Source organism: Scyliorhinus canicula, chromosome 2 (assembly GCF_902713615.1).
Source record: "Scyliorhinus canicula chromosome 2, sScyCan1.1, whole genome shotgun sequence".
NCBI lineage: Eukaryota > Metazoa > Chordata > Chondrichthyes > Carcharhiniformes > Scyliorhinidae > Scyliorhinus > Scyliorhinus canicula.
In genome coordinates, this window is record NC_052147.1 from 111,395,875 (window position 1) to 111,409,578 (window position 13,704).

Sequence of the window (13,704 nt, forward strand, 5' to 3'; positions counted from 1 at the left end):
ACTTGTGGTAAATTTGTGTTGCATTATTACATTTTGGCAGGGGTTTATATCCTCTCTCCTCTGCTCTGAATTCTGGAATTTTCCTGGATGTTCCCCCATTCCTCAGTTTGCTTCAGCGTTGTGGGAAAGGCCCATGACCAACTGCCATGAACCAAGAGCTGCAGATAGTGTGTCTATATGGATTTTCCTATAGTTGGTGACTATAGGAAACATGTTATCATATGGAATACTCACTAACATCTGCGGCTAATTATAATACACCCATTCATATTTGGGCTGATGTATCACTTGGTCACTGCTGCTAATATCAAAAGTGAGCAGGTGGACAGCCTCACCTGGAAAACACTTGCCAAAGAAATTTCCACTGTATTTATTGGAGTTTTGCAAGGGAGCTTAGAATTATAAAAGAAAAACAAAGTACTGGAAAGAAAACTCAGCAGGCTTGGTAGCATCTGTGGAGAGAGAAAAACAGTTGACATATCGGGGTCAATATGACTCAACTTCGGAACTCCATAGATGCTGGCAAACCTGCTGATTTTTTTCCCCGCACCTCTTCTTTTTATTTTGGATTTCCAGCATCTGCAGTATTTTATTTTTATTTTAGTTTATAATTTGATGCAGGTGTAACAAAGATTGTGGGTGAGATTGTGGCCGAGACTGTGGGTGGGAATTGCCCCCCCCCCAGACATCTTTCGCGTTGGTGGAGGTGGCCCACCATTGGCTGGTGACGGAAACTTCTGGGGTTTCCCGTTGTATGCACACCCTGCCACTGGGAAACCCGCCGTCAGAGGTACCGGAAGATCCCACCAGTGGGAACGACTGGAAAAATCCGGCCTACATAGTCAGAGTTTCAGCACTTGGTAACTGAAATCTCCCTGGGATACTGAAGTGATTGGAACCACTTACTAGGTAGGCACTGGCACATCAAACATCCCTTCTGATCTTGCACAAAGCCATACGGGCAATCCTTCTCCGTCAAAGTACAGTTAATCAGCCTCTCGCATAGCGTTGGACTAACTGTCCCGTAGCTGGGTTCTGTTGGAAGAGTGAAACAAAGAGATTTAGTTTCTGAATGAGTATTCACTATTGACCTGTACAACTCCATAACTCACAAAGTACTCATCTTCAATATTTTACATACACCAGCTTATCTGCCAGATATCCATTCAAGGCACTTTTCAAATCACTGGTTCTCAGGATGTTGGCAAGGCTAGAGAACCCAACTTTTATTAACTAGCCCTCGATGCCCTGGTGATGCTGATCCATCCATGGTGTTGGTCAGAAATTCTAGGATTTCAATTCAGCAACAAGCCTGAGCGAATATGTTCAAGTCATTATGGTGTACAATGTGGAGGGGAAGTGATGGTGTTCTTATGATTTTGCTGCTCTAGTCCTTCTTGGACAGAGAGATCACAGAGTTGGTGAATGCTGCTGAAGTAGCACAGAGTTTCTGTGGCGTAGTTTTATGCTTATTATTTAAAGGAAATCTCCCCCACTGCATGCACAAAAGTGTATTTAATTTTAATAACTACCAGAATTTATTGCATTGTTACTATCCTTTATGCATGATTCTGAATGAAGATATGTATTTATTCCAGTAAAAGAGGCACAGTACCCTCGGCATCCTCTCTCACCCAGTTAACCAATGTTTAATTGGGTACTTGCCAGTTCCCCCCACGGACAAGATTTATGCATAAACTGAAACACCAGCTATATTGCTCGGTCAGTGTTGCGATTCCTCCTGCTCCTTGTTCAGCCAACAATGCTTCAAATGAGTACCTAATGACATGTGGTGGGGAATCTGTGGTGACTTTTCTGAGTGTGCCGTTACAGATGTGGAAGCTGTCACAGCAAGAGTAATGGGGTTAATTATGTACTTCCAAATTGCAACCTTAACAATTGGGCATATTTTCTCTGGTCATTAGTTTGAGTAAAAAAGGAATTTGCTCACAGTAACAGCAGCAAGGAAATCTAGCTGAATTCCAAGCCTGAATCACCAGCTTTGGTTCGCAGAAGCCTGCACAGCTCTGAGTATGTATTTAAACCTATGGGGGGCTTGGTTGGTGCGGGGGGCAGCACCATGTACTAAAGGTGGACAAAAGTTCTGATCTGTCATAGTTTCATATGGAAACCAAGAGAGAGGCCATATTCTCAACTTGCGCTCAGGACACAGCAGACCAGCTGCGGAACACCGCCAAACAGATGAGACAGCAATACTATGCCACCTACATGCACACCAAGAACAGGAAGCTTGAGAAACTTGGCATCACCACCAGCAGCAATCAAGCTTCTCCCGGTACAACAGTCGAAAACAATACAGGGAAATCCATTGTCAACTTGTCAGACTACACCCTTCAACCAGACGAAATCGAAGTCCTCAGCAGAGGGCTCAATTTCTGCACCACCACCAAAATGGACCCCATCAGTCCCGCGGCAGATACGGAGGAATTCATCAGGCGAATGAGGCTCCGGGAATTCTTCCACAGACCCCAAGAGGCCGACAGCGAACCCAGGGACACGACCAATGAACCGGAACAGCAGACCGCGAGATCTACAGTGCAGCAACCGAAAAGGAAAGAGTCAAATTGGACCCCTCCGGAAGGCCGCTGCCCTAGACTCGACATGTATGCTCAAGCCGTCAGAAGTCGTGTCAATGCAAGATTCATCACTCGCAATCACAAGGCAGCCTCAAACGTCACCCAAGCACAACGCAACGCCATCCGCACTCTCAAGACCAACCGCAACATCGTCATCAAACCAGCAGACAAAGGAGGGGCCACCGTCATACTGAACAGAACAGACTACTGCAAAGAAGTATACCGACAACTCGACAACCAGGAACACTACAGGCAGTTACCCGCAGATCCAACCAAGGAACACATCCGCCAACTCAGCAGACTGATCAAGACCTTAGATCCAGACCTTCAGAACACCCTACGTGCTCTCATCCCACGTAATCCCCGCATTGGAGATCTCTACTGCCTCCCGAAAATACACAAGGCCAACACACCAGGCCGTCCTATCGTTTCAGGCAATGGGACCCTGTGTGAGAACCTCTCTGGCCACATCGAGGGCATCTTGAAACCCATCGTACAAGGTACACCCAGCTTCTGTCGCGACACGACGGACTTCCTACAGAAACTCAGCAGCCATGGACCAGTTGAACCAGGAACATTCCTCGTCACAATGGATGTCTCGGCACTCTACACCAGCATCCCCCATGACGACGGCATTGCTGCAACAGCCTCAGTCCTCAACACCGACAACTGCCAATCTCCAGACGCAATTCTGCAACTCATCCGTTTCATTCTAGACCACAACGTCTTCACCTTCGACAACAAATTCTTCATCCAGACGCACGGAACAGCCATGGGGACCAAATTTGCACCTCAATATGCCAACATCTTCATGCACAAGTTTGAACAGGACTTCCTCACCACACAGGACTTTCAACCGATGCTATACACCAGATACATCGATGACATTTTTTTTCCTTTGGACCCATGGCGAGACATCACTGAAACGACTACACGATGACATCAATAAGTTCCATCCCACCATCAAACTCACCATGGACTATTCTCCAAATTCAGTTCCATTCTTGGACACACTCGTCTCCATCAAGGACGGTCACCTCAGCACCTCGCTTTACCGCAAGCCCACAGATAATCTCACGATGCTCCACTTCTCCAGCTTTCACCCGAAACACATTAAAGAAGCCATCCCCTATGGACAAGCCCTCCGTATACACAGGATCTGCTCAGACAAGGAGGAGCGCAACAGACACCTACAGATGCTGAAAGATGCCCTCGTACGAACGGGATATGGCGCTCGACTCATTGATCGACAGTTCCACCGCGCCACAGCAAAAAACCGCACCGACCTCCTCAGAAGACAAACACGGGACACCACTGACAGAGTACCCTTCGTCGTCCAGTACTTTCCTGGGGCGGAGAAACTACGACATCTTCTTCGCAGCCTCCAACACATCATCAGCGAGGATGGACATCTTGCCAAGGTCATCCCCACACCCCCACTACTGGCCTTCAAACAACCGCGCAACCTCAAACAAACCATTGTTTGCAGCAAATTACCCAGCCTTCAGAACAGCAACCACAACACCACAAAACCCTGCCAGGGTAATCTCTGCAAGACATGCCAGATCATCGACATGGACACCACCATTACACGTGGAAACACCACCCACCAGGTACGCGGCGCATACTCGTGCGACTCGACCAATGTAGTCTACCTCATACGCTGCAGGAAAGGATGTCCCGAAGCGTGGTACATTGGCGAGACCATGCAGACACTGCGACAACGTATAAACGGGCATCGTGCGACTATCAACAGGCAGGACTGTTCCCTTCCAGTTGGGGAACACTTCAGCAGTCAAGGACATTCAGCCTCTGATCTCCGGGTCAGCATTCTACAAGGAGGCCTTCAGGAGACGCGACAACGCAAAATTGCTGAGCAAAAACTTATAGCTAAGTTCCGCACGCATGAATGCGGACTCAACCGGGATCTGGGATTCATGTCGCATTACATTCGGCCCCCACCAACAAGCCTGGACTTGCAGAGGCCTACCGACTGAACTGGCTTGGGACAATTCACACCTCTTTAACCTGGAGTCACCTCTCTCTCTGCATCTTTGATGATTTGATTGCCTGCAGGTGCTCGCATTCCGGGGCATCTCTGACTGTGTCTATATAAACATTTCTGGAACAAGCCTTTCCATTCACCTGAAGAAGGAGCCGTGCTCCGAAAGCTCGTGTTTGAAACAAACCTGTTGGACTTTAACCTGGTGTTGTAAGACTTCTTACTGTGCTCACCCCAGTCCAACGCCGGCATCTCCACATCATAGTTTATGACAGCACAGTGGTAGCGTCAGGGTTTTGGATCCCGCTAAGTCAAACATTTGAAGTTTTTTCTTGTTATTTCACACTTCCGTTCATGTTTTCTATTACTTCTACTGCAACGCCATATTTTTAGAACAATAACATTTCGATCCGGATTCCTCAGGGAATGTGATACTTTTACATCAATTGTACCAGATATAACAGGAGCCAATTGCCCTGTAAAAGCCTGATGGGAACGAGTGAAAAAGCTAAACTTGAGGATGTTCCGTGTGATTATTTTAGGAGATTTTAAAAAGAACTTCCTCCCATTTTCTGAGACACTTCTCAATTAGCCACATCTCTATGGTCTTTTCACTGTTTGCTTGGCTTCTTCACATTTACTTTCTTGTGGGAAAATAAAACAATCACCTCAATAATTCACCTCAATCGCTGACTTTTCATAATGGCAAAATGTCACTGCTGTGGAAGTGGGGCTGTTCAGTTTGTTAACTAGCAATAAAACTGAGGGAATTCTGGTCTGGTGCTTTGATAAGTCAATCTAAGTCATTTGAAATCATGGTTTAGGGTACATAAAAAGAAATAACGACAAAATGACCCAAATATGAAATATGGAAAACACAGGAAATGCTCAAAATTCACAGTAATTGGCAAAATTGACATCAAAGAGAAAGACTGGATGAGCTGGTGATTTTGGAGAAGTCCCTTCATAGGACTAACTAAAACAGAACAGGGAAGGTCAAAAGTTTAGACATGCTTAGCATTTAACAGAAACGGCAGCTAATAGGCTTAAAAGCCTGTAAATATATTTAACAAAGTGTAGAATCAACAAAGGCCCTTTCAGTCAGAACTTACAAAAAGTCTTTGCAAGGATAAACATTGAAGGGAAATCAGCTGAATATGGCTAGCAGGAGAATCAAGGATTGTGTCTTTAATTAGCATAGGGTTGAAGAATGACCCAGGTGAAGATGAGAAGCTGTCATTTCTTTGGGAGTTTCAGTTCATTCAACTGTTTCTTTGGCGTTCACCTTAAACTTCCACAAGGTAATTGGAAAGAGAGAGAGGCTTGCATTCATATGGCATCTTTCATAACCGCTGGACTTCCCAGCTCTTTCACTCTTCTTTGCAATGGGGCAGACTTATCGTTCAAAAACCAGCACTTCCGACAGCGCAGCACTCCCTCAGGACTGAATTGAAATTGCAGCCTTGATTTATGTGCTCAAATCCAAGACTGGAACTTGAACTCTCAGCCTGGAGGCAAGAGTGTTGCCCATTGAGCCATGACGGAAAGTATTGGAGAAGGAAAAAGGCATAATAATGAATACAACTGAACAGAACCAAGGCAAAAATACTAAAATTGGACACAAAGAAATGCATAAAGACCAGCAAAAACAAACAAAATCCAAATGTAATCCCAAGTGAAATGAGGAAAGGACATCTTGATTTTAACACAACTTTAAATAATGTATTCTTGAAAAAAAAAGCACATCATAGTTCATTGCTACTTTCTATGCCAACAAAACAATTTTAGATATGATTCAGCTGAAGAGAACATTTTTGCGGTGGCACGGTTGCAGAGTGGTTAGCACTGCTGCCTCACAGCACCAGGGACCCGGGTTTAATTCTGACCTCGGGTAACTGTGTGGAGTTTGCACTTTCTCCCCATGTCTGTGTGGGTTTCCTCCGGATGCTCCAGTTTCCTCCCACAGTCCAAAGATGTGCAGGTTAGGTGGATTGGCCATGCTAAATTGGCCCTAGGTGGGGTGCTCTTTCTGAGTGTCAGTGCAGACTCAAGGGCCCAAATAGTCTCCTCCTGCACTGTATGGATTCTATTTGGATGCAACATATTAGAAGAATAACACACATAAAATTTTAAATCAGGTTTCACTGAACTTAGCTTTTTACTGAGGAGTGAAAGATGTTTCAATTTACTGTCCTAATGACACTTGACTCAACATCACAAAATGTTGTGTGTTAAAGACAGTTTACAGACAAAGACAGTTTACAGACAAAAACATTTACGTTATACCACAAGTTTAGGGATTTATTCCCCAATAAACCAGACTAATTTTGATTTGCCAGCTGATAAACAGCAATTCTCATGCTTAACTGATTATCTTCAGTTGGTCTGAATTGGCATTTGGCAGAGTGCGGAAAAAACAACCGGCAACACATACCCACTGGAGACCCAGGCTTTGAAAAAGAAGACCTGGCAACATCTGCAGGCATCCAAAACAGAGTTCATAATTCTGGCATTAGAATAGAAGAAACTGTTGTAGGTCAGGGAATTTCAGCTTCCTACCAGATCTTGGCTCAACTCCCCACTGTGGAACATCTGCACCTTATGCTCATAGCACTTTGAGCAAGGTAATTCAATTTACTGAACTGTTCACAGGCACAGCGAATAACAAGGGGATGTTTCTTATCTGTAATTTATTCTTAGTCTCATCTGCAGTAAGCAATGACAAACTACTGTTGGCCTGGCTGCGACATCCATTCAAATGCTAACCTCCTAGTGGCAGTGAGTGACTCTTTGCTGCCCAACTACGATACAGCTTTTTTCTTTGCAAAGAATTGCACTTCAGATTTTTCATTTGTACTCTGTAGTACAAAATTAATAAGGTTTATAAATCCATATATTACTACAAGGAAGTGCAATCATTATTTCAATATTATGTACATACATTATGGGGGGGGGGGGGGGCGTAGGTAGCAAAATGGGCGGAGCGATGGTGGTGCAGTGGTAACATCATTACACTAATGATCCAGAGGCCCAGGCAAATTATGGAAATGAAAGCTGGACTCAGTAATGGTGACCATGAAGCTATCATCGATTATTTAAACTAAACCTATTTAAGGGTGTCACGGTGATATTGTCGTTAGACTCGTAATCCAGAAATCCAGGGTAATGCTCTGGCGATCTGGATTCGAATCCCACCATGGCAGATGGTGAAATTTGACTTTAGTAAAAATATGGGAATGGATTCTCCGTTTCAGGGACTATGTCCCCACGCCGTCGTGAAAACTGTGATCTTTTACGCCAGAAAAACTGGTGTCAAAAGGCCAGAGGTTCACAGCCTTGCAGGGGGCTAGTGTGGATCTGCCGTGGAGCTCGCAGCTCCGGCTGCCGATAAGACTTCCGGGTTAGAGGCCACGCATGCGCACGGGGGCAGCCTCCAATGAGCGCCATGCTCCATGGTGGGCTCAGACCGCGGAAATAGTGTCCCAGTCCGCAGCTGCCTCACGAGTATCCCGAACGGTGGGACCGTGAGTCGTCCGCGCCATTAGGGATTCGGCCGGTCTGGGACAGAGAATAGCAGGGCGGGCTTCAGGCAATGGCCTCAGGTGGTGGCGCGGCGTACTCCCCGATTTCAACGTCGGGGTGTGGAGTATCCAGCCCATGGAATTCAAAGTCTAATGATGATCTTGAAACCATTGACAGTTGGTGTAAAAACCCATCTGGTTCACTAATGCCTTTCAAGGAAGGAAATCTGCCATTCTTACCCACACTGCCCTACATGTGACTCCAGTGATATGGTTGACTCGTAACTGCCTTCTGAAATGGCCAAGCAAGTCACTCAGTTGTACCAGGCTGTTGCAGGCAAGTCAAAAAGGGATGAAACCAAATGGATTAATTAGCATCGACCTAAGCACCAGAAATAATGGCACACCCAGCCCCGGCAATCCTGCAAAGTCAAATCCTGCCAAAATTCAAGGCCTGACATAGTCATACGCACATAATCATACCGTACAAATGTCCCAGACACTACCATCACTGGGTATGTTCTGTTCCAATGGCAGGACAGACCCACTTGATGTGGCAGAACAGTGGAATACAATTGGGAGGGAGATGCCCTGTGAGTCTGCATCATTCACACACTGGCAAGGTGGATACAGAACTGGCTAGGTCACAGAAGGCAGAGTGGCAATGGAAGGGTGCTTTTCTAATTGGAGGGCTGTGACTAGTGGTGTTCCGCAGGGATCAGTGCTGGGACCTTTGCTGTTCATAGTATATATAAATGATTTGGAGGAAAATGTAACTAGTCTGATTAGTAAGTTTGCAGACGACACAAAGGTTGGTGGAATTGCGGATAGCAATGAGGACTGTCAGAGGATACAGCAGGATTTAGATCATTTGGAGATTTGGGCGGAGAGATGGCAGATGGAGTTTAATCCGGACAAATGTGAGGTCATGCATTTTGGAAAGTCTAATGCAGGTAGGGAATATACAGTGGTTGGTAGAACCCTCAAGAGTATTGAAAGTCAGAGAGATCTAGGTGTACAGGTCCACAGGTCACTGAAAGGGGCAACACAGGTGGAGAAGGTAGTCAAGAAGGCATACGGCATGCTTGCCTTCATTGGCCGGGGCATTGAGTATAAAAATTGGCAAGTCGTGTTGCAGCTGTATAGAACCTTAGTTAGGCCATACTTGGAGTATAGTGTTCAACTCTGGTCGCCACACTACCAGAAGGATGTGGAGGTTTAGAGAGGATGCAGAAGAGATTTACCAGGATGTTGCCTGGTGTGGAGGGCATTAGCTATGAGGAGTGGTTGAATAAACTCAGTTTGGTCTCACTGAAACGATGGAGGTTGAGGGGCGACCTGATAGAGGTCTACAAAATTATGAGGGGCATAGACAGAGTGGATCGTCAGAGGCTTTTCCCCAGGATAGAGGGGTCAATTACTAGGGGGCAGAGGTTTAAGGTGCGAGGGGCAAGGTTTAGAGTAGATGTACGAGGCAAGTTTTTTTTACACGGAGGGTAGTGGGTGCCTGGAACTCGCTGCCAGAGGAGGTGGTGGAAGCAGGGACGATAGTGACATTTAAGGGGCATATTGACAAATACATGAATAGGATGGGAATAGAGGGATACGAACCCAGGAAGTGTAGAAAATTGTAGTTTAGTCGGGCAGCATGGTCGGCACAGGCTTGGAGGGCTGAAGGGCCTGTTCCTGTGCTGTACTTTTCTTTGTTCTTTGTTCTGTGATGTATCATGGCATCAGGTCAAACATGGGCAACTAAACTTCCATTTATTACCACTTACCACCCACCCGTAGCTGATAAATCAGCACTCCTTCATGTTGAATACCAATTGGAAGAAGCACTGAGGGTGTACGGTTACAGAATGTCAGTGTCCACCACCAAGAGTGGATTGGTAGCACCATTGTGGGCGGCATGGTAGCACAGTGGTTAGTACTGTCGCTTCACAGCGCCAGGGACCCGGGGGTTCGATTCCTGGTTTGGGTCACTGTCTGTGCGGAGTCTGTACGTTTTCCCTGTGTCTGCGTGGGTTTCCTCCAGGTGCTCCAGTTTTGTCTGCGTGGGTTTCCTCCAGGTGCTCCGGTTTCCTCCCACAAGTGCTGATTTCTCCCTCAGTCTACCTGAACAGCTGCCAGAGTAGGGGATTTTCACAGGAACGTCAGTGCAGTGTTAATGTAAGCCTACTTGTGACACTAATAAAGATTATTATTATTACTGAGTGAGCTGGGTGAGTACTTAAGGATATTACTGCTAGACAGAAATGCAAAGGGCAAAAGATCACATTTGTCCACAAAAAGGACAAATCCATAACGGCCAATTAATGCCCTATCAGTCTACTCTCAATCATCAGCAAAGCGATGAAAGATGTTATCAACAGTGCTATCAAGCAGCAATTAACTCAGCAATAACCTGCTGAATCCACCCCTTTCTCCCATCAGCATCTTAGGGGTTACCATTGACTAGAAGTTTAACTGGACCTGCCACATAAATACTACAGCTACAAGAGCAGATCAGATGCTAGGAATCCTGCAGTGAGTAACTCATCTCCTGACTCCCGAAAGCCTGTTCACCATCTACACGGCACAAGTTAGGAGTGTGATGGAATACTGCCCACTTGCCAACACTCAAAAAGGTTCAACACCATCCGTGACAAAATAGACTGGCACCCCATCCACCACCTTAAAACTTCACTCCCTCCACCACCAATGCACAGTGACAGCAGTGTGCGGCATCAGCAAGATACACTGCAGCAATTCATCAAGCCTCCTTTGACAGCACTTTCCAATCCCGCAACCTCTACTATCCAGAAAGACAAGAGCAGCAGATGCATGAGAACACCACCACCTGCAAGTCTCCTGCCAAACCACACAGAATCCTGACTTGGAGCTATATTGCTGTTCCTTTACTGTTGCTGGGTTAAAATCCTGGAACGGGTTGAGGGTCACATGATGTGAACGTAGGAGCAGGTGCATTATCACAAGCTCCAGTTCTGCGCACGTTATTTCTTAATTTATTTCTGGCACGCATTTCATATTTGCTTTCTCTTGGACTACATGGCTTGTGCTATGTCCTTGCAAGTTTCTAATTTTTCTTTCCAGGAAGAGCCAAGATAAAGATAAAATGACAAAATCCATGTTTGTTCATGGCGGTCGGAGTGGGCTGAGGTGGGGCCCAGCTTGCAGTGGCGTAGTTGCTGCTGAGCAGGCTCTCGCCTTGGCGGTCCAATGTGCATTGGATGCTGGCCCCCATTGAAAATGTTGGGTGGGATTTTCTGGTACGCACACCCCCACCAGCAGCGGGATCCTCCGTCCCGGCAGCCAGCCAATGGGGCTTCGCATTGTGGGCATCCCTACACTATTGGGAAATCCAGGGGCGTGAGTGCACTGCTGCTGATGGATAATCCAGCTCATTGTCTTTTTTTTGGAAATGACTTTTAGTAAATGTTTAACCTTTTATACAAAAGCATATAAAAGACATGAGCCACAACAAACATTCTTTAACAAGAATCCATCAATAAACACTTTTTACAAAGACTGTCACCTCCACACCCACTCCCCCCTTAAACTCTAGCAGTGACCAATTCTTTGAAATACACTATGAATGGTCGCTATCTTCAATAAAACCCCTCAGTTGACCCTCTCAAGGTAAGCTTCTCGAGGCACATAAACACCACCAAATCACTGGCCATGCCAAAGCTTTCGGCAGTGCCGCCATCCTCCAGCCCAATAAGATACACCTCCGATCACAAACGAGGCAAAGGCCAGGACATCAGCCCCTGCTCCCGCCTGCAGTAGCTGCACTTCGGAGACCCCAAAAATCGCCACTAGTGGTACATTAAGGATCACCAACATGGTGTCATAAATGGAGCTCCCAAACTCCACCAACCTGGGGCGCGACCAGAACATGTCCGTGAGATGTGCGGGCCTTCTTGAACAATGTTCGCACCAATCTTCCGTCCCTTCAAAATAGTGACTCATCCTTGCTTTAGTGAGGTGTGCTCGAAAATCTATCAGCTGAATGAACCTCAACGCCTCGCACCCCACCCCTTTCTCTAATATCAGCCCCAATTCCTCCATCTATTTTGTCTTTGTCTCTTTAAGCGAACCCAACTCCTCAATCACTATACGCTGGTATATCCCGGACGTACTACCCTCCACCAATCCTGCACAGGATGAAATCCATTTCAACAAGGTGGATGGCTGAACCACCAGAAAGGCTGGAAAAATGGCTTAACCCAGCTCAGGACCTGAAGGTGCCTAAATCCGTCTGCGTGTGAAAGCCCAAGGCCAGGATTCTCTGAAATCCCAGCCAAGTGTTGACGCCTACGTCAAGACCGGCGTGAGCGACGCCGACATCAACAGGCCGCCAGGCCCAGGCATTCACCCCTTCTTTGAGGGCTAGTATGGCGTGGGAGTGCTGTGCATTCGAAAGCCGGTGGGGGTCCATGCATGGGCGCCATGGCTGGCGCAGGTCCGCACATGCGCATGCGTTGCCGTCTCCGTGCCGGCCCCCGGGCAATATGGCGAAGTCCTGCAGCACGGAGGAACGCAGGCACCCCCCCTCCCGGAATTAGCCTACCTGCCGATTGGTGGATCCCGATCGCGGGCCCGGCCACCATGGAGGGCCCCCCCCTGGAGTCGGATCCCCCCCCCCCCCAACCAGGACGGTCTCTTCAGCCAGAACTCCGAGGTCCCGTCGGCTGGGACCATACGTAACCCATGCCGGCGGGACTCGGTGGGCACTTGGCTCGTCGAGCATGGAGAATCGCCGGGGAGGCCGTTGTCCCAGCGCGGGATTGGAGAATGCCGGCCCATATTTCTCCTTTAACTCCTCCAAGCTAGTGAACCACCTTCTCCAACTCTCTCTCCTTCCAAGCAAAAAATGTGGCATCCAGCCTTGCCGGTTCGAATAAGTAATAGGCACACATGGGAGACAGGCGCGATATTGCCTCAAATTCAAAATGTCGGAGGAGCTGCTTCCAAAATTTTAGTGTGGTCACCACTACAGGATTTGATGAATATTTCATCAGTGCTACTGGGAGTGGGGCCATTACGAGTACTCCCAAGCCGGCATCACTAAATGACTCCAAATCCACCCTTACCCGAGGGGGTCCTCGGGTCCCTGCACCATCACCTTTTTCAATCGTTATATAACTGATTTGGCAGCGCGAGGTCCTCACCTGTCTCTGCCTCTATATCACCCTCCCCGAATCCTCAGGACCTTACCCGCCCAGATAAATCCCATAATAAGTCGGTCAACCTCTTGATAAAACGATTTGGGCAGGAATACTGGGATATATGGAACAGTAATAGGAATCTATTCATTCTAACCGACTGAACACGGCTCGCCAGTGAGAGCGGGCGACCATCTCACCTCTGTAGGTCTGCCTTGACCCTTCTCACCAAGCTTGTATAATTCAACTTCCGTAACCATTCCAACTCCCCAGCCACCAATACAGGACATGGTCCCTGCCAATTGAAATGGCAACCCCCTCAGTCTAATAATAATAATCTTATTACTGTCACAAGTAGGCTTGCATTAATGCTCCAGTGAAGTTACTGTGAAAAGCCCCTGGTCGCCACACTTCGG

General features: G+C 47.1%; 1 protein-coding gene across 2 annotated transcripts in view; it reads right to left on the reverse strand.

Annotated features, from left to right (window-relative positions):
* The window catches only part of LOC119957184 (cysteine-rich motor neuron 1 protein-like), a 345,653-nt gene that overhangs the window by 53,629 nt on the left and 278,320 nt on the right, over positions 1 to 13,704 (reverse strand). For both annotated transcript variants that reach the window (XM_038784996.1, XM_038784988.1), the window contains exon 6: positions 907 to 1,035. In XM_038784996.1, the coding sequence (XP_038640924.1) occupies positions 907 to 1,035 (129 nt within the window). The remainder of the gene's footprint in view (positions 1 to 906; positions 1,036 to 13,704) is intronic.